Consider the following 21,840-nt stretch of genomic DNA (forward strand, 5'->3'; position numbering starts at 1 on the left):
CGACAGAGCAGGCTAACTAACCGTCAGAGACATCCCCGTCCCTAACACCGCTGCAAGGACGGTGGAGGAGGGAAAGCGAGCTCGTCCTGGGCCACGCCAGATTTAATGCACTCCAAGGTTCGACACGCAGCGACCTGCCCTCCTGGCAGATCTGGCATGAGGCAAAAGCCTGGCAAGGACGTACGATCCCCGTATGGAGCCGCACGACCAGTCACCATCACCTCGAGACTTACCCCGACCAAGTATAAATACCCCTCACTCCTCCGAGAGAGCGAGATTACACACTCATACTTACATTCCTGAACACTCTCTGCAGTTTCATTGTAGCTCTCATTTTCTCTCTTCATCTTCAACCTTGGACTGACTTGAGTGTCAGAGGTACCATGGCCCCCGAGCTCCCCCACTCTCCTCCTTGCAGAGAAGAGCCCTAGTACTGCTAGCGTGGAGTTGCCCAGGCCCGTGAAACAAGACATCAACATTGGCGCCATCTATGGAATCTATTTTCCTACAAGCAGCGTGTCCTTCATACACCGGCAACGACACGCTCTCAAGCATCGTGGGGAGAAGAAGAAAAACCTGACGCGATGGAATGAAAAATCAACGAGCAAACTGCGATGACACATAAGCTCAAGGGAACGCAAGAAGAAACAGGTCCACCTTCAGCTCTAACCCTGACGAAATTGGACGGGGAGGTCAAAGATGAGGAAGCTCTATGGCAAGCTAAGCCCAACGAACCACTGGAATTAGTGTCGGTGGATCCACAGAGACCCAAGCGCACAGTCCGGGTAGGAACCAAGATGACTCCCGAATTAAGCCGATCCTTGAAACAGCTCCTCGTCGAACACCAAGACATGTTGGTCTACTGCTACAAGGCCATGTCGTTCGGTCTCAATAATGTAGGGGAAACTTATCAATGATTGGTCAACCAGATGTTTAAAGAACAAATCAGCCGAAACATGGAAGTCTACATGGACAACCTCCAGGTCAAGAGCAAAAAGCCCGAGCAGCACCTCAACGATCTTCGTGAGGCCTTTTCAGTGCTAAGAAAGTACGATATGAAGCCCAACCAATTGAAATGCACATTTGGTGTTGAGTCAGGTAAATTCCTGGGGTTCATGGTCTCAAAACGTGGCATCAAGGCCAACCCCAAGAAGGTCAAGGAAGTCGTCAATATGTCCCCACCACATATGTTTAACAAGGTTCAAAGGTTGGCAAGAAGAGTCACCATGTTGAGCCGTTTTATCGCAAGGTTAACCGACCGCTACCTTACTTTCTTCGAAGTCCTCAAGAAGGCATGGGAATGGGATGATGAGTGCAATCAGGCCTTCAAAGAACTCAAGAAGTATTTGGCCATCCCGCCACTCCTCAGCCAAACCAACCCAGGGGAAGACCTGAATATATATCTCATTGTGACCTCGAACATCGTGTCCATCATACTGGTCCGCACCGAGGGGGGAGAACAATGACTGCACGAGCCACACTTTTCGAGTAGCCGAGGCCGGGTACCTCTGCACAAAGATGTTGGCCTTTGGATTTGTCACTGCCGCGAGGTGCCTGAGACCCTACTTCCAGGCCCATCCAATGAAGGTACTCACCGATGTACCCCTCAGGAAGATACTACAGAAGCCCGATGTGTCAGGCCGCATGACAAACTGGGCACTCGAGTTGATCAAATTCTACAGCGAGTACCTTCCCCAGACAGTGATCAAAGGACAAGTCTTGGCAGATTTCGTGGCCGAGTTCTCAGACTTCTCAAAAGAGATAATTGTGACACCCCAAGGCAAGCTCTGGCAGGCCTACATCAACGGCTCATCCTGTCGGGCTAGCGGGTGTAGTGGTACACATAATCATGGAGACCAGAGAAGAGCTCAACCATGTGATCAAACTCGATTTCAAAACCACCAATAATGAGGCTGAGTATGAGGCGTTACTGGCAGGGATGAAAGTGGTCAGGTCATTGGGAGCAACCAAAGTCGAAGTAAGAGTCGACTCGCAGGTGGTGGTTGGCCAAGTCAATGGGCAATTCGCCACCAAAAGCGAAAAACTAAAGAGGTACCTTGAGCAAGTAGGAGAGGAGCGCGACCTTTTCAGATATTTCCACATCCAACAGATCCCGTGGGGAGAAAACCACAAAGCAGACCGCCTAGCAAAAGCTCGACCCCAACGCGGACACAACACTTCGACCCAAACACGAAGGACTGAAAGAAAACCTAGACGGAAACAAGCAGCAAGTTGGACAGCGAGCAACAAGCAGAAAGTTGAGCAGTACTTCAACAAGCAGGTCCGACCCCGGGGATTCAAGGTAGGAGACATGGTCTTAAAACAGATAGGCGTCACCACCCAGGAAGAAGGAAAGCTCGGGTCCCGGTGGGAAGGGCCCTTTGTGGTAACAGCTAGCGGAAGACCCGTCTCATACAGGTTGAAGGATCGCGAAGGGCGGGAACTGCCCCATCCAAGGAACGCCGAACACCTGAAGAAATACTTTGTTTGAAGAACCACGGGTTCGCCCGACTATGTAATCAGCAAGGACATGAATGAAAAGTATGATTTCGCGTCTATTCGCTTTGTGTCTGAAAATACCGATTCCACAAGCCCAGTCCCACTACTAGCCACGATGCATTGGCTAAGGGCAGGAGCCTCCTGAGCTTCGCCCCTTCGTAGCAAGTCGGGCACGAGTCACTCAACTCGTTAACCTTCACGCAATGCATGGTCGCGATGCCTCCCGACCTTTTCCCTTTATAGCAACTCGGGCACAGGTTCCTTGACTTGCCGACCTTCGTGCATCACAAGCCCAGTCCCTTGACTAGTCGTGATGCATTGGCTAAGGGACTAAGCCTCTCGAGCTCCGCCCTTTCACAGGCAATCAGGCACGAGTCACTCAACTCGCCAACCTTCACACAATGCATGGTAGCAAAGCATTGGCTAAGGGCCAAAGCCTCCCGAGCTTTTCCCTTTACAGCCAGTCGAGCACAAGTCCCTTGACTTGCCGACCTTTGTGCACCACAAGCCCAGTCCCTTGACTGGCCATGATGCATTGGCTAAGGGACCAAGCCTCTAGCGCTCTGCCCCTTCACAGCCAGTCGGGCATGAGTCACTTAACTCGCCGACCTTCACGCAATGCATGGTCGTGATGCATTGGCTAAGGGCCAAAGTCTCCCGAGCTTTCCCCTTTACAGCTAGTCAGGCATAGGTCTCGTGACTTGCCAACCTTCATGCACCACAAGCCTAGTCCCTTGACTTGCCGCAATGCATTGGCTAAGGGCCAGAGCCTCCCGAGCTCCGCCTCTTCACAGCCAATTGGGCACGAGTCATTGACTTTCCAAGCAAAGCAGGAAAGAAAGAAAGTACCAAGAGGACTACAAACACAAGAACGCAAGACAAGAAAGAACCCAGCTGTGTACATATAAAAGTTCAAATTACATCGAAAACCCAATCAGGCTCAGAGGGTATAGAACCAAAACATAAAAGAGAAGTTAACAAAATCATGGTGGAGGATGAGCGTCCCAAAAGGCCAGCGGCATCTGTTCTCTCCCTAGAGACTTGACGGACTGGTATGCCATGAGATCAAGATGAAAATTTGTACGCAGGAGAGTGTTGAGGTCGGCCAACAAGTTCTCCATCAGATGATCCATAAAGCACTCAAGGCCTTCGTTGTAACCATGGCCTCAGGCCTCATCCTAAAGCACCAGCACGTATTGAAAATGGGATTCTAGAGTAGCCTCAGTAGCTTGCAAGCTCATGATAATTGTGTCCTGAGCGGAGACAGCATCCAACACCCAAGCTAGATCGCCTTCTAAGGAGTCAATTCGACCCTAGCACCGCAGCGCGGCAATCCTCAAGCAACAGGAGGACCTCAACAACGAAAAGCAATGCTGAAGCCGTCTAGAATGTTGTGTAGCACACGAAGTACTCTCTCTCCTGGACCTCCGAAGCCTTCTCCAAACTGAGCATAGCTCTTCCTCCAACCGGTGGATTACCCCTTCGGCCCGCTGCTTCTCGGTCCCCAGGTGTTTGAGTTCCCCTTGAGCTGTAAGATCTCCCGGTCCTTTGCCTTTTTTACGTTCTTCTTCTCCTTGCAGATCCGCTTGTTGTCCAAGCGAAGCAGTTGAACACGCGCCTCCAATGCAACCAGCTCCTCAACCAGGCCATCACGCTCTAAGTGAAGCTTTTTCACCAGCTTATTCACTTTGCGGACCCCCACGATCTTGTTCAGGGCACTGAGCGCCCGATTCTGTTCCTCGATTGTCTCCCACTTGCCAACAGTCATTTGCGCCAATCAGTCAGTCGCCCGAGGCAAGACAAGTCAAAAGGAAATAATGGAAAGAAAGGGAGAGAGAATGGAGTCTTTAGTACCTTGGCAAAGTGAGGTCTGAGCTTCTGGGCCTCCCGCTCGACCGCCTAGGCACAGGCTCTCTCGAAACCTAGATCAGTCCCTTAGGCGTCCCCGCTGGCGTAACGAGAAGAAGGCCTCGTGCCAAGCATCAATGGTAGAGTAAAGAGCTCCCAGGGAACGACCTCAGGAAGAGCCAATCACTGGTCCTGCTGGACCCCACTACTAGGAACCTCCAAGCCTGGAGCATCAGGAGAATGAGGAAGACTTGCGAGTGGAGAAGGCGATCTCTAAGGGGAGCCCCTCATAACGACCTTGGGCAACGGGACATTGCCACTAGGCCACGGGGCATCCTCACAGATGGAGGAAGTCAAAGGAGAAGGTACCTCAACTACCATGGGTGTCTCAGCTACTGCAGAAGCGCCACCGTCAGGCTGGGAATACTTCGAGAGAAGAGGAACACCTGCATCAACTCGGGGGGATGACGGTGGAGGAGAAGCGGGACGCGATGACTGATCTTCTGAGACCAAGAAGGAATCGACGTCTATCTTGGGAAAAATCCCCAACACGAACAAATGGCTTAGCGTTGTCTTCAGCACACTCAGAACTAGTGGGGTGTCCTGCTCAGGCCCACCCTGGGGACCAGAAGGTGAAGCCACCTCCCGAGTTGCCTCGAAGGATAGCGGAGGCTCCATGGGAGACCTGCCCCTTCAGGGAGCAGCATGGAGAAAAGTATTGAGGAAGACAGCGTTGAAAGCAATTTCATCCGCCTCACCCTCAACAGCTCCCCAGGCGGCACTTAGTGGTAGAACAACGGGCCTCAAGGGCTGAGTGTCGGCGGTTTGGGGAGCCAAGATGGGTCGGGAGGAGCCGAGACGATCTTGCCGAGAAAAGCTCACAGGGGTCAGAGAAGAGGTACTGCCAAAGGTGTTGCGCGCAGGCTCCGATGGAGGTGGGCAAGGGGGCCATTAATGCCCCCGCGAGGAACTAGGTTGGAGGCATTGCTGAACTCACTAAAAGGAGACCCAGGTGGGGGCTACCATGATGTACTTGCAGGGGCCCTACGTGAAGACGACGGTGTGACTTGACAGGAAGAGCCAGTGTAGGAACGGGGACCCAGAGCCCCCGACCCGTGAACAACTCCAGCATCGCTCTCCTCAACAAGATGCCGCTTGGCTCTATCGTCCCCCGCAAGGGGAGAACCCCGGCGCTTCCTGATAGGAGAAGAGGGGAAAACCGTCAAAAAATCTCGACCAAGCATCAATGATCGGTCAAGAAGGAGCAAGTGACTCCTGATGTTCATGTCAGTGATCAGCACGTCAGTCTCACTCAGCTCGGGGTGGGTGGCCACTGAAGACATAACAGTTGCCACCTGGAATTCCTCCCTCTCAAACAGTTTGATCGAAAGGGACTGATCTTCGACACATTGGCCTAGACGGCCAAAACAGGAAATTCTCAATGAACCTCCTCGCCCTTGGGATACTCCCATCCCGAACCAGAAATAAAGAAGAAGCACCTTTGCCATTCCTTGATAGACGAGTAGCGCTTCTCCATCATCACAAAACACCTCTCGGAAGCTCAAGATTGGAAGCTACACAGGCTCCCATCAAGTCGAATAATCCGATAGACCGACAAGAACTCCCGAGCAGTCAAATCAGGGTAGTCCTCAAACCATCATCCAGGACCTGACGGAAGATTATGCAATTCGCCACCATGATTCGCCAAGCATTGGGATGAAGTTGAGCAAGAGCCAACTCTAGGAAGTCGAGGATGTCCCGGATCGAACGACAGAACTGAAACCGCAGCCCTTTGGAGAACATCAACGGAAACAGAGCCACACGCGTGGCCATCCCATCCTCATCCACCGCATAAACATGGCAACCAAGAATCTCCATGACTGCCCCTGGGGAATATTATAAGACCGCCTCCAAGCTCGAACATCATTTCCGGTGACGGAAGACACCCAGTTCCTCCCTACAAAGGACAAAAGGCAGCCTTTGTGGTCACTAGAAGCAGCCATGGGAAAGTTAGTAGAGGGAAAAAGAAGGACAAAAAATCTGAGGAATCCAAGAGAAACTTGGAGAGGAAAGAGTGAGAGAACTTTGGAGAAGAAGGCAAAGAAAATGGGAGAATAGAGGGGCAAAAGAGGATTAAATAGGGAAGCAGCCGACGGTTGGTCTTGGCGGACAGTGAAGCAACAGCGGCTTAAAAGACAAAAGGGTGTAACGGCCATGGGAAGGTGAACGAACTGACAAGGTGATGTCTGCGACCGCCAGGTGGCCGCGTGGACAGCGCGATTCGAAGGGAAACCAAGGTGTCACAAGATCATTCCAACATCCCAAAGCGTCTCCAAGAAGTCATGCCGACCTGGCATAATGACGCGAGTACATGTCAAGACCCAAAGTGGCCTTGGAAAACCTAGATGTCGTGACGCAATAAATAAGGGAGATTAATGAGCAAGTGCATGGCAAGCACGTACCAATTAGTGGCTCGGAACGGAGAAGACGCTTCGGGTTCCAACAGTCGGAGAGCCAAGGAGATGGCAAGGTATGAAAATCCTCATGCATTAATGATAGGATAAGGGGGAATCTTCTAGAAATTCTCAACGTAAAACATACGCTAGGAATTCGTGGGGTACTGTGAAGGGAGAAATCCCCAGGGGCCAGGTCCGAGTCTGGGATAGAGTCCCTGGCCCCGGCCTACGTACAAGACCTGGGAAGAACCCAGATGGCCCAGAAGGCCCAAACGGCCCAGACGGAAGGACACGAGGCAGGGGCTCTGACAGAAGGACGGAAGACCGTGTGACCTGGCACCTCTGACGGAGACGCTCCCAACCATGACACGACAGGGCAGGCTGACCGACCGTCAGAGCCATCCCCATCCCTAACACTGCTGCAAGGACGATGCAAGAGGGAAAGCGAGCTCGTCCAGGGCCACGCCACATTTAATGCACTCTAAGGGTCGGCACACGGTGGCATGCCCTCCTAGCAGGTCTGGCAGAAGGCAGGAGCCTGGCAGGGACGTGCGATCCCCATACGGAGCCGCACGACCAGTCACCATCACCTCGGGACCCACCCTGACTAGGTATAAATACCCCTCACTCCGCCGAGAGAGGGGTTACACACTCATACTTACATTCTTAAACACTCTCTACAGTTTTATTCTAGCTCTCATTTTCTCTCTTCATCTTCAACCTTGGACTAACTTGAATGTCGGAGCTCGGGAGCCGTGGTACCCCACTCTCCTCCTTGTAGGGAAGAGCCGAGTGCTGCTAGCGTGGAGTTGTCCTGGCCCGCGAAACACGACATCAACAAGTTTCATGCACTCGATCGGTCCAAAAAAGAAAACAATGAAATGCAGTAAGTTGACAACGACACTAGCAATATCACTGGCCAATTGACTTGGAAGACCTATGGTAATTTTTTTCCACAACTTTGCTTTGGGAATTTTTGGGATTTATCGCCATATGCCTAAATCTACAACATCATGGAGTACTAGGACATTGTCACAAAGGAAGAAAAATGGTGCCACATTTCTATGGATATATGGAACAGCTTGTTATCATCAGCCGGCCACTAAACTGAATTCTACTTTACAATGACTAATAGAACATAAGATCATGGCCTGATATGTCTTTTTTTTTTAAGTTTTCCCAATGCGCGCATGACTTCCGATGGCTTTCCATAGTGCGTTGAGAAAAGCGACTAGCTAGCTTGATCAAAACAGGAATAAGTAGAGAGAGAACAAAACACTGCATCCGCTTTTCATATCTCGGGATGTTGCTATAAAATGGAGGGAAGAACAGGCCGGTTAGCAGTACTATCATATTATATATCAGCTCCTCGATCGACATGATGAAGGCCATTCTACTAATTATCTGCATTTTCTTGGCTTCCTCTCCTTTGATTCCTTCTCCGCTTTTAGCTCGAGCATTAGCTGGTAATTAATAATTAATTAAGATAACTACTTATTTCCATTACAAAGTTGTGTTACTTTTGCTTGCAGATCAAAACAATTCATTGCGTACAGATCATCGATGTTGCTCATTTACATATATATGCATGGTTGATCATAACACCCTCTCTATATAGCTTTGTTTTAAACCATAATTGGTCTAGGGAATTACCTTATTTGAATCGAAAACTTCTTATTGCTTTAAAACTCACATGGTTCTTAGCTGCAGATCATACTAAATGATAGAGCACTTTGTTAATTAGTCTCTCTTTTTGAATTTTGCAATGTATGGAATTAACACAAGTTTTCAATACTTCTCCGACCAACCATGTCTTTCCTAATAATTATTGGTTTTTCAATTTGGTTATATCTTATCTCCGGTACGTAGGTGCAGGCCGCAGACAGCTGGTTGATGACATAGCAGTACCCCCTACATCTCCTAATGTAACCAAGCCGGGTGTGTCGCCAACGCCAAGGGTCCCGTGCAGACCGCGGGCCCCTGGTAATCCATATCAGTTTTGTCGGCCAACACAACCACTCCCACGGCCGCCATGTCGCTCACCATACATTAGTAATTGCAGACGTCAAACCCCTCCAAATAAGAAGCATGCACCATGAACCTGGTTTAGCAATATTAATTAAGCATCCGACTGCTTGTACATTTCTTAGGGAGACCGATCGAGCAGCGTTTTAAGAATAAAGTTACAAAGGTTTTGTGTAATATTATTCTATATGGTTTTTGGGTTTGTGATCATGGATTTCATAATTTTCTTTCTTGTGTGGTGTAATATATATTCAGTGAATCAGTGATCAGAATCTCCTCATGTTTATAAGATCGTAAACTATATGCTTTATGCTTGTGTTAGTGACAAGAAATAAAAGCAACCTTGTTGTGGATTTTAATTTTTCACTACCTGAAAATTAAGATCAGCCTGTAGTATTTCATGTCTAAATATCTGGATGGTCGCACAAAACAAGAACCGAAAACTGGGGATCAAGGGGTCCCCTTAAAAACTTCCCAAGAGTTTTACATCCACACATCATCTTAATGACATGATTTCGACCATTTTATTTTCACTGTACATGACCGTGAAAGAATGAAAATGATAAACCTACAACTAGTCTACAACTGTTTAACAACTCTATTTAAAATGAAGGAAAATTAAATAAAATTGAAAATATTTTTAGTTGATTTGAAGTGAGTGGTAGAATAGTTATAAAAGATTGTAGGTGTATCATTATTTGTAAAAGATGAAATAGTTTTTACATGAAATAGAAAGTTAATGCGCCTTGGTCGATCAGATAATACATTAATTCTGAGAGCAGATATTTTCCATCTGAGTTATGCAAATTTAAACCTCTTTACGCGTATGCGGGATACCCTTATGATTAGCACAAGTGATCTGAGATTCAGAGGAATACCATAAACTGCGAATTTCAAAAAGGCAAAAAAAAAAAAAAAAATAGTGTGAACCGATCTCTCATGTTTAACTACCATGCATGTTGGCTGTTTAAAACCTTAGAGAGGATAGCACATGATCTTGAGGCCTCACATCCCACCTTGTCTTGCGGTTTCTCTGCCTGCCTAGCTAGGCTAGCTATCAAGAAACTTTGCTAAACCTTCCTATTGGAAGTTAACCACAAGGCATGCATAGAGGTAAGGACATCTCTCAATTAGACAATAGATTCATCATGTGATCTCATGAGATCACGAAGAAGACAAATTTCAGTACTGTTTGTTATGAAGTCCCACTACTACTTCAATTGCATCCATGCATAATTTTCATGGAGCATTCAAGCTAGATATATATAGCTATATTGGGTTTCTAAGAGGAGGAGGAGAGGAAGGGAGGGAATTAAGGAGGTTTACAGCCTTTGAGGCCTATAGAAAAAGAGAGCTTATATCTCAAACCATGACATTTTCTTGCAATTGCGCAATTGCAATGACCACTGGCCTAGAATTTGTTTGGAAACAAAAAGTGAGAGTTCCTATGTTTGGACCCCAATCTTCCTTTCGTCTGTTAGTCTCGCACAGATCAGTTCCTCTTAAATTTTTGTCCGAACTTGAGCACCTCCAAAAGAAAATATATAGACACATCAAGTGGGTTTTACAGTATTTATTACTCATTTAATATTAATGTCTATTATATTTATATGGACAAAAATAAATGTTATAAGACCTACTTGACTTGTTTAGCTCTATTCCATTTGAAACTTTCAAATTCGGACAAGAACTTGAACGGATCAGCTTTTTCCGTCTGGCACAATGAATTTTTCGCCTTTGCCTGCCTTGTACGCCTTGGTCCCCCCAGCTTGCCGTTGGTCGCCCGGATGTGGCCATAACCTGCTGCCTTTTGTAGCTCTTTATATGTTGGTTGGTTTTGTTTCTTCTAGTTGTTTTCAATTTAGATAAATGATATTTCCAATCATAAAGTGTACAAGCGACGCATATTCTTTTTGAAAAAAAATAAGTAAATATAGAACTCACATAAAAAAAAATAATATTTTTTTAATAGTAAACCCCACTCTTTTTCAAAAAGAGTGTACAACACTTGCATAATCCATAATTATATATAACATTACTCTTCAATTTATTAGAGCTGACGATCGAGTCGTGCCCAATTCCCAGCATTAATATATATTTAACACAAACACATTGCCAACATGAAATTACCAATGAGGAAAGCCAATAGAAGTACCGGTGCCCTTGCTTGATATGAAATTACCTCTAATTTCAATATGAGTGCAGGCTTTAGCGTAACCTGCCTCGTTTCTTGCCTGACAATGATTTAACTTAATGCCCTTGGTCAAGAAGAGAAATCAATGAAATGCACCAAATTGAATATGACACAAGCATCTCCCACTTGTTAAAGATATAAAATAAATAATAAAATTTATTAATCTTTTCCTATCAGTTTAAATTTTTAAAACAAGTAATATTTTATATAGAATCAGAATAGAGATCATGCATTCGAACTCTGATTTTATACTATAGCTTCTGTTGGCTTCCTCTCTTTTGGTTCTTTCTTCGGTTTTAGCTCGACCATTAGCTGGTAATTAATTAAGAGCACTGTTTTCTATTACTTGGTTGTAGTACTTCAATTTATTATATATAATTGCTTAAAAAAAAACAATTGATTGAGCTGCGTACAGGTGTAATTGCAATTTTTAAAGTATGCAAGTTTTGAAAAAAGTAAATAAATTTAAAATACACATAAAAAAATAAAAAATAAAAAATCATTTCTGCATGCTTCTGCTTGTTATAAGTAGTTGTGATTAATCCAATTGGTTGAGATGCGTACAGGTGTAATTGCAATTTTTAAAGTCTGAAAGTTTCACGTACTTTTTTTTTTAAAAGAAAAAAGTGAATAAATTTAAAATACACATAAAAAAAAATAAATCATTTCTGCATGCTTCTGCTTGTTATAAGTAGTTGTGATTAATCCATCAGACAATTATATATAGAGGCTTACAATTATATATAGAGGCTTACACATTGGGATATTGGCCTATAAATAGGAGGCTAAGGATAAAGAAGGGTTAGCAGTATCATATTGTTAAGATATAAAATAGATAATAAAATCTACTTCTTCTCATCAAGATGTGTTTGGATGGAGAGTTCAGATACGATAAGATGTTTTGTTAAAAGTTAAATAAAATATTGTTAAATATTATTTTTTAATATTATTTTTATTTTGAGATTAATTTAAAAAAGTTGAATTATTTAGTATATTTTTATATAGGAATTTGAAAAAGTTGTAATAATGAGATGAACTGAAATGAGATAAGATGAGATAGGTTTGTGTATCCAAACTCACTAACTTTTAGAATAAATAGTGATTTCACATGGTATCAGAATAGAGATACTGAGTTCGAACCTAACTCTACACTCTACTCTATTTAATTAAATATTACACGTGTTGGATCATCTCTTGAGAGGAAGTCTGGCCCACACGTGAATAAGAGTGTTAAAATATAAAATAAATAATAAAATTTATATTATTTTTTCATCAATTTAAATTTTTTAGACAAATAGTGATCTCACAAATATTATATCTCAGGTTAATCTCAGGTCTCTAGACGTGAAGGTCATTCCACTACTTACCTGCCTTGATCTCTTCGCAGCCTCCTCCCTTTTGATTCCTTCTTCGGTTTTAGCTCCAGCATTAATATCTGGTAATTAATTAAGAGCACTAATTTCCTTTACAGAGTACATGTGAGTTGTGGCACTTGAATTTTTATCTGCTTACGGAAAACAATTCATTGCGTACAGATCGATGTTGCTCATTTACATGATATACGTGAATGTGTGTTGGTCTTTTCCTTTTTGGGTTTTGCAATATATGGAATTAAAGCTTAGTGCTTTACAATATATTTTCGACCATATATACATGTTTTCCTTAGTAAGTTGTTCAATTTGGTTATATTCTAATAACTCAACATTTGATAATTAATAGAGAATTGATATTTACACTCATAGAGTACGCAAGCGTCACATACTCTTTTTTATAAAAGTAAATAAATATGATACCTACATGAAAAAAATTAAGTTTTTAATAATAGATATCACTCTTTTTCAAAATGTGTGTGCGGTGTTTGCATGACCCATAATTATATTTAACATTACTCTATTTACAGTGATCATGAGAAAGCTACTGTTTTTCTTTGAATAGTGATAAATACACAATATTTTATACAACACTTTTCACAACACATGTTATAAAGTAAGGGTATTTTTGTAAAATGATGTTAGTTTTATAAGGTATTTTACAAAAATACCCCTCTTTTTAAAATATTGTTGTATAAAATATTGTATAAAATGTTGTGCGTTTATCAGTCAAATTTGATAGTTTAGTATGCAACATGAAAAATGGCACTGATCAATCGAAATATGAAATTTCTTTTTTCTATTTACTTAAAACCAGCAACGGTGAAGATTACTCTGACTACCACCCGAGAGACGACCCGAACAATAGCTCGATCGGGTCTAAAAATTAATTACGGTTACTAGTTTTTAAGATTGAAAGCAAAAAAAATCTTTTAGAAACTTCAAATTTCTAAACTTGGTATTTGCCCGAAAATAATTTACCTAAGCAGTAATTTGCCCACAAAATTCACTTCCTTTCCATAAAATGAGAGATAAAATACCACTTGACCACAGGTTTTTACCAAAAGAAAATCCCTTTTGAACATTAAAGAGGATTACACATCTTGAGGCCTCACATCCCACCTTGTCTTACGCTTTCTCCGCCTGCCTAGGGTATCAAGAAACTTTACTAAACTTTCCTGTGATGGAACTGGTTTAAGCAACTTGGCTAAACTTTGCTGTAATGGAGCTGGTTTGAGGTGCACTAAATCCTCATCATCGTCATTACTTATCCACCCATGGTATGGTCGACGACTTGGCGTAGGAAGACCATCCATGGGTAGTTTGGATTGGATCGTAACGGTTTGTGGGAGACAATGCATACCCTCTGCAAAAACAAGAGCTACATCACATCGTGATTAAAGTCACAGTTCTGATCTAAAGCAATTCATTGATGATTTATCACCCACACAAACCTGGGGTTAAAAGGTGGTTCATTTGATTCAACTTATATGCTCATTATTTTCAAAAAAGACAGCAATAACTTCAAAATTCGTCACTTTTATTTTGAAGGGAGGGGGAAGCATGCTATTAGTGCTTTTCTTCTAAAAGGCCACTGATACTTATTGAATCTGTAAAACATAAAAGATCTAACAAATGGATGGAGAGGCGATTACGAGATTCATGAGTCGCTGATGCAGTATCTAAAGCCTCATTAGTCTGCCAGGTAGCCTGGTTAGTTTGCAATACAGCCTCCACAGCCTCTGAATTGGGGCAAGTAACTCCATTTGTTGGCCTAACAGCTGGTGCTTCAGTGTCAACTGCAACTTCAACCTTACCTTGAGAAGAACCAGCCTTCAAAGAAAGAATAATAACTGTGAGTTAAAAAACTGGGAACGTCAATAATGATATTGTTATTAGTTAAATGTAAAGGTCCAAACCAGCATCCCGGTACAATTACTTTACTGCAAGGTAGAAACCAACAAGACCAAAACTGCAGCTAATAAACTGGATAGCAATTGTCATGGAAGTACATCCAATAAACACAAAGGTGAAAAAGATATACATAAAACCAGAAATGGAATAATACTCCACCTGAGAGAATGCCATAACTCACAAGTCAGAGCAGTTTGATACTGCTATAACAGCCATGTCAAATTCTAAGTGGTAGACTAGATTACAGAAAAACACAATGAGTCATAAGCACAGAGGATAGAGGTGAGAGATCAATACATTCATGTGTCATGAAAAAAAGAAGATAAACTTCAGTGTTCACTATGGAGTCCCACTACTACTTCAATTATGCCCATCTTAAAATTTGCATGGAACATTAAGAATATAGCTATGGCTTCCGAAGAGGAGGAGAGGAAGGGGAGGGAAGGAGGTTTACAGCCTTTGAGGCCTATAGGAGAGGAAGCAGGTTATATGTCAAGCCATGACATTTTCTTACGAGATTCACCACTCAACAATGTCCAGCTGGAATTTGTTTGGAAACAAAAAGTACGAGTTCCTATTTTTTGGCAGAATAAGTGAACATGGCTTGCCCAGGGCATGATGATATAGTCCTAATTGAACATTTGTTGCCACTCCTGTAGATATTTTTCTCAATGCTTCATTAGATTCCCAAAAGGCCTAGGCACATCTCACAGAATTGTGACCATCAACTGAATAAGTGTCAACCACAAAACTATGGTGTGCCTCTTTTTTCTATAAGTTAGATCATGGCATGTCATTAGTTTTAGGATTCTTGAAATGCAAATTCCACAAATCTTTTGGCAGGATTCATGAGATGACTACTCAAAGGGGAGGGTAAGGACGTAACAAGGTAGACCATACAGTGTATGGGTTGAATCCTTTTTATTTGCAGTGCCAGACCCAAACTGCCTTGCGTCAAGAAGAAACTGCACTCTACGGTCCTTCAGCCATTCACCACAAGTGGTCCACAACAAGGGAATGATCATATACACCTGAAGGAAAAAATTTAGCCTTACTGTGAGACCCACAAAATCAAAGGTCCGTGTCGTCGAGCTTTATCAAAATGGGGTCTTTGAAGTGTAGTCATTCACTTTTCTGCATTTCTACATATAGATGCTAATGTAAACTCAACTGGATAAGTTCAAAGCTGGCCTTAATAGAATAATCCTAAGTTGAAACAGGATTTCTTTGTTTTACTCCAATCCAGCAATCACACATTGCCCCCTGTTTGGTTACAGAAAATAAGCATAAGAAAAAAGAAAACAAAGACAACTTTTCCACAAGAACTACACAACAAATAAATAAATAAACCAAGATTCAATTTTTCATTTCCCACCTTTTCACCGCAGCTAAACAGAGCAGTAAGATAGAAATGTATGAAGAAAAAAATCTCAAAAGCAAAAAAATAAAACGCGACAATAAAAGAAAAACAAGCATATAGAAAAGGTGTGAAGAGATTTAAAAGACTCTTACATCCTCTTGTGCATGAGCGTTTAGCTTTTCAAGAATGGTTTCAACGAGAAGAACGTAAGAAACTTCTTCAATAAAGACCCATCCATCATCCCCACCATAAACCTGAACCAAAACCCACATTACGATCCAAACAAGACCAAGACCTAATAAATGTTTTTGCTTTCAGAAAACAATGAGCATACAGAAAACAAATTTTTAAAAAACCTCACATTTAGAAGCTCTCCGACCGTTTCTTGAACCAGTTTCTCGGAAAATCCATATGGACGCATAGCGTCGAGGGCTGCATCCAGACGGGTATTACCCCTCTGCAAAAGAAGGGAAAACAAAATAGAGCGTCAGAAAACGAGAAAAAAACCCTCAAGAAAGTGTATCAGGAAAAGGAAACTAAATCAGGAAAAAAAAAAAAAAAAAAAAGCGTTGAAGAAGATGAAAAGCAGCAAGTGGTTCGCGATTTCATAAAATACGAGATATAACACCAGAAAATAGGATCTTGTGAGAGGAAAGTTCATCGAACGTAAGAAAACATGTCGAGAAAATAACGCAAGGAAAAGAGTGAGGCACAGAGGGAAAAAAAAAAACCAAACTTTAGAAAAATGTCGGTGTCCACCAGAGATAAAAAGAGTTCAGAAAATCAGGTTAAAAGGTCGAGAATGGGAGAGTGAACAAGTACGAGAAAATATCACGAGTTGAGAAGATGGAAAGTGAGGGAAAGTGCAAGAAACGAGTGGGAAAAAACTACGAACACCTTTTTTCTTCGTCTTGGAGCCATTGCTCTCTCTCTCTCTCTCTCTCTCTCCTTTCTAATATTATTTATTCATTTTCTTTTGGGCCCAATTCGGCCCACTTGGATGAAATAAAAATGAATTAATTTTTGTTTAAAAAATAATGCTTAAAAAACAAATTAAACAATGCAATAGTAACTTTGAAAAAAGTTCTTCCAAAAAAATATGTTCCACCGTGAAGAGTATGAAAACTTCTTATTTTTATGGTAAAGTTCCCTCTTTTCAAATAATTTAACTCTGAATTAAAGCTTAGTTCATTTTTATAAAAATTTTCATTTCATCTCATCTAATTATTATAATTTTTTCAAATTTTTATACAAAATAAAATAAATAATTCAACGTTTTCAAATCTCAAAATAAAAATAATATTACAAAAATATATTCTAATAATATTTTATTCAACTATCAACTTTTATCTCATCTGAAAAACAAACGAAACCTAAGATTATTTAAGAAAAAACCATTGAACTATCCAAAATCTAAAATCATAAATGACATTAATTATTATCATTAATTAGGAGGAAACAACCGTTCTTTTTGTGAATCCACAATATGTTTTCCTTTTTTATCATTGCGCTCTCTGAAGGGTCGGGAGCTTAACCCTCACCGCCATTTGCATCTCATTTTGCTTCTCCTTGATTTTTAACTTTAATCTTGTTTCAATTTCCAGTTTTCTCATATTTCTTCCACAATTTCAATCTCTATCTTTTCAACTCTTTCATCTCAAATGGAGAACCCATATGTGAACCACGAGGTGTTGTCCAAGCCTTAGGTGGCCATATTGGTTGAATCTAATCGAGTAAAGCTCGCCTTAATCCCAATATCTGACATCACTTTATTGTTGAAACAAGCCTAAATGAAAAACGACAAACCGTGTCATATACTTCACACCGTTTGAGGTTAAACAATAAGAAGCTACACTCCAATACACGTTGGTGGCGGAATTCTCTAAGGGCGTGCTTCAGATGGACGCCATTCGCAATAACATCTCAATGAGATGGAATCTTGATCATCCTCGATTGTGGGGCTTATTGATTCAAGACATGTATCAAAAAAATTACAATCAGCTAAAGATTTGGCCAAATCTTGGACCCAAGATACACACATCACAAAGGAACTATGTTTAGGTTATTCAAGTGATCTCTAGATTTTTTACCAATGGAGGAATCACCTATTGCTTTAGTATGGATAAGATTTCCCTTATTGCTTTTAGATTTCTGTGTCCAATCCTATAAAGGCTATTGCCCATCCCCTTGAAAAACTTCTTGCTACTGATTTACGTAATACTTATCCTCCTTTTGCCCGTATTTGCATAGAAATAGACTTGTCTGCTCCTAAAGAAAATGTTGTCTGGTTTGGTATAGGAGATGAAAGATTATGGCAACGAATTGAGTATGAGAGATGCGCTAGTTATTGCAACATTGTCGAATCTAGGGACATGATATTATTGAATGTAGAAAACTATCGGTTAAGGTCAACAAGCTTGGAAAGGTTGTGAATGACAATCTAGTTGCCTTTATTACTAAGAAAAAATGGGTTCTTAAAAACAAAGTTGTTGACTACTGCTTAGCGAACCTCACTACACAACAGCCTACATCTAGTTCTTCTTCAGAATTACCATCAATCCCTAACAATGAAAATCTCAGCCATGAAGCCCATGACAAACCCCCCAATCAGAAGACTATCGTGTAAAAAATTAGCAATGACAACATTACTAATGGGCTTCCTGAAAGTGGACAAAATGAGAATGCTCACAATATCATTGATAAAGAGCCACACCCTACTTATGTCACGCAAAATGATCCACCTCTCAATGATGTGTTTAGTCACAATTCTTTTGGTATACTTGCTAATTATTAGAATCTTGATTCTTCAATAGAATTTTTTGAGAAAAATATACAGACTTTCAAAGCTATTCACTCAGATTCTGAAATTGTGGAAAATTTTGTCAAGAAGAAAGGTAAGAGAGTAACCCATGTTACAAAAATCATTCTAAATACCAAAACTCAGATAATATTATGATTAACTCAATTTTAGTTTGGAATGTGAGAAGCTTTGTCAATAATAATGCAATGCTTTATTTGAAACATTTGGTTAAGTTTTATAAATTGCCATTAATTGCTCTTTTTGAACCAATGACTGCTTTTACTAAAGCTACTACTATTTGTCACAATTTGGGTCTCTCTCAAGTAGGGGTGAAAAAAAAAACTAGTGAACCGGTAAACCAAACCGGACCATATGGAACTAGGTATTGGATTCTATTCAATCTGGTACTGGTTTCATTTTTCTCAAAACTAATCGAAATCAGTTCGATTCCGATTTTCTTTTTTCTAACACCAGACTGAACCAGACCGGACCGGTTCATATATATATATAATTTTTTATATTGTATAAAATATTTTTTATATGATTCTTTATATTATATATAATTTTTATATATAATATATAATTATATATAAAATGATTTTGCATTATATGGTAAATTACTAATTAATATAACATTAAATTTTAAAATCCTATATAAATAACTATATATTATCACTATAGTCTATAGTATTAGTAATATCACTATATATTAATATACTATAATATATCACTATATTTTATATTACAATATATCACTACTATATTTTATATTATATAATATATCATTATAGTCTATAATACAATTATAATATATATTATAATATACTAAAATATATTATCATTATATTATTATATACTATATATATATATATAATATTCCGAAAAATTCAAATCTAACTGGACCAGAACCGGTAAAATCGGAAGTATCGGTTTAGGAGTTTAACCAGTGCGGTATCGGTTCTTCAAATCTCAAAACCAGCATATACCGATTTAGTTTTAAAATATGTCCAAAACCGGATTGAACCAGACCGGTTACACCCATACTCTCAAGTTTACACGAATGAAGACTATGGCGGTAAGATTGCATTTGTGCGAATAAAGATATATTTCAATTTCTGAGCAGCACATTAATTTCTTTGTTGATTAACGTGGTAAAAATACTATTTTTTCTATTGTTTATGCCAGATGTAATCCTAACTCTTCTTCGAAAATCTCTTTGGGCTTCTCTTTGTACCATGAGACCTCCTAACTCTCCTTAGATGGTGATTGGTTATTTCAAAATTATCAAACTTGATGATGAAAAACTAGGGAGTGTCCCTATTCCTCATTCTGCAAAATCTGATTTTCTTGATTTCATCAACTACAATTCCCTTAATGACCTCCCTTATCTTGATTCTAAATATACTTTGAATTATCGTAGAAATGGGGCCTATAATTGGGAAAGATTAGATCGGGCACTTGTTAATCAATCCTGATCTTTATCCTTTCCTCAAAATTCTCTTACGGATCTGGAGAGGAATCACTATAATCATTGCCCCTCTTTATTATGAATAAAGAGATCCATAATTTTGATCCCTCATCCTTTAGATCTCAAAGGATGTGGACTAAGAACCCTCAATTTTTAGACTTTGTTTCTTCTAATTGGAATCAACCTTGTTATCATTGATTTTCTATGGCTTAAATAAACTTATTTTTAAACAAAACTTTTGAAAGTTGCATTAAAAGATTGGAATCCCTCGGTTTTTGTTATTGTTTTTCAAAACATTATTGATATACGTGATAAAATTTGAGTTGTACTCTATTTTCAAAATTTTTTCCTTAATTCTAATATGGTTATATTGCAAAATTTAGAAAAATAGTATAATGATAGATAACTCCAAGAAGAAATGTTTTATAAGCAAATTCTAGAATTCAAGGATTATCTAAGGGTGACAAAAACACAATTTCTTCTATCAAATGGTTGCTCACAATAGGAGAAATGCTTCTTTTACTTCTCCTACGCTCCCAGATGGTTTCTCCTCCTCTCAGCACGACATTATTCACTCGACTACTGAGAATTGACTCATAGTCTTTCATTGGCCCAAGAATTAACTCATAATCTTTCTAGAAATATCAAAGGCAATAATTTTGTACTTAAAGTTGACATAGCTAAATCTTTTGATTAGGTCAATTTGATTTACCTTTCTTGTATCCCTATTCCTTTGGTTTTAATGAAGGTGTTGTGTAACACCCTTTTCCCGTAGGTTAGGAGTGTCACGTACTTTTCATAAAAATAAATCCGGCAAGAGATCTCAAATTTCATAAATGAAATTAGAAATTTATTTTGTAGAAAATATCTAATAAAAAGTCTTCCAAAAACATTAAATGAAATAAACTGAACAAAACTTATGTCATAAAAGCATGTTTTATTTTAGAAAGTCTGAACTAAAATTTAATGCTCCTTCTATTCCTGGCCTGCCTGCTCGTATTCATCATCCTCACCTGGGTGGTTAAAAACATGAAAACAAACAAAAATGAGTCGAAAACTCAGCAAGGAATCCATCACAACGTAAACATAATAAACATAAGATTTTCATAAAAACTTTCATGCTGAGAGTTTAAATTCATGACTATTCATACTGATACTTATGCTATGCATGACTGTTTTAACTGAATTAACTGACTGATCTGACTGATTTATCTTATTTAACTAATTTATCTGATTTAACTAATTTATCTGATTTAACTAATTTATCTAATTGGCCAACACACTTAACCCTGTGTGCGAGGTTGTGCATCGACCCAACATCCCGCGGTCGCAAGGGAAGTCGCTGATAGTATTATGGCATACTATGGTGGACCACAACTGAGTTCGTGGCTTGCACATCCACCCTGAAACTGAACTGCATTGGTACCATGCATCTGAATGGCCATCTTATTAACTGATCTGATCTTATCTTGCACTTAAATTTAAGATAGCTTACGTGTCTTATACACATGAGATGTATGACATAATACATACATAATTATAATTTCTGAATTTAAACATGATGCGAAATGACAAAATAGTATGCCATGTTGGATGACATGTTTGTATATGACATGAGTGGTGCATAAATAATTGGCTGGAAATGAACTGACTTGAATACTAATTATCTATAAACTGAACTGTGATAATTCTAATTTGTGATCAAATTACTTACCTCGCTGTGTTTCTTCTTGAATAACACTTCGTAACTTGACACATATATGTAATAATAACTATCACTAAATTTATTTGGAAACAAATAAGTACTAATGTCCTACATAATTAAAACCACAATCTAAAAGATAGTCAAACAAATATTTTGTTTAACCCTATAATCAATAAATCCTAGTATTTAAATTACTTAAAA

At 40.2% G+C, this 21,840-nt stretch overlaps 1 protein-coding gene across 1 annotated transcript; it reads right to left on the reverse strand.

The window, feature by feature from the left end:
• Positions 1–13,304: 13,304 nt before the first annotated feature.
• On the reverse strand, positions 13,305–16,587 carry LOC121244284. The gene is made up of 5 exons (XM_041142298.1): positions 16,564–16,587; positions 16,028–16,123; positions 15,819–15,920; positions 14,048–14,225; positions 13,305–13,758 (listed from the first exon to the last, which is right to left on the reverse strand). The coding sequence occupies exons 1-5, from the start codon at positions 16,585–16,587 to the stop codon at positions 13,487–13,489; spliced, it is 672 nt and encodes a 223-aa protein (XP_040998232.1). The 3' UTR covers positions 13,305–13,486.
• Positions 16,588–21,840: the final 5,253 nt, after the last annotated feature.

This window comes from Juglans microcarpa x Juglans regia, chromosome 8S (assembly GCF_004785595.1).
Source record: "Juglans microcarpa x Juglans regia isolate MS1-56 chromosome 8S, Jm3101_v1.0, whole genome shotgun sequence".
NCBI lineage: Eukaryota > Viridiplantae > Streptophyta > Magnoliopsida > Fagales > Juglandaceae > Juglans > Juglans microcarpa x Juglans regia.

Coding starts and splice junctions, on each gene's coding strand:
- LOC121244284 (XM_041142298.1), bottom strand. CDS start 16,587: ATGGCTCCAAGACGAAGAAAAAAG. Junction 14,226..15,818: donor ACGCTCATGCACAAGAGGAT/GTAAGAGTCTTT, acceptor CTTTCTTTGAAG/GCTGGTTCTTCTCAAGGTAA. Junction 13,759..14,047: donor ATCAGCGACTCATGAATCTC/GTAATCGCCTCT, acceptor TTGTTTTTGCAG/AGGGTATGCATTGTCTCCCA.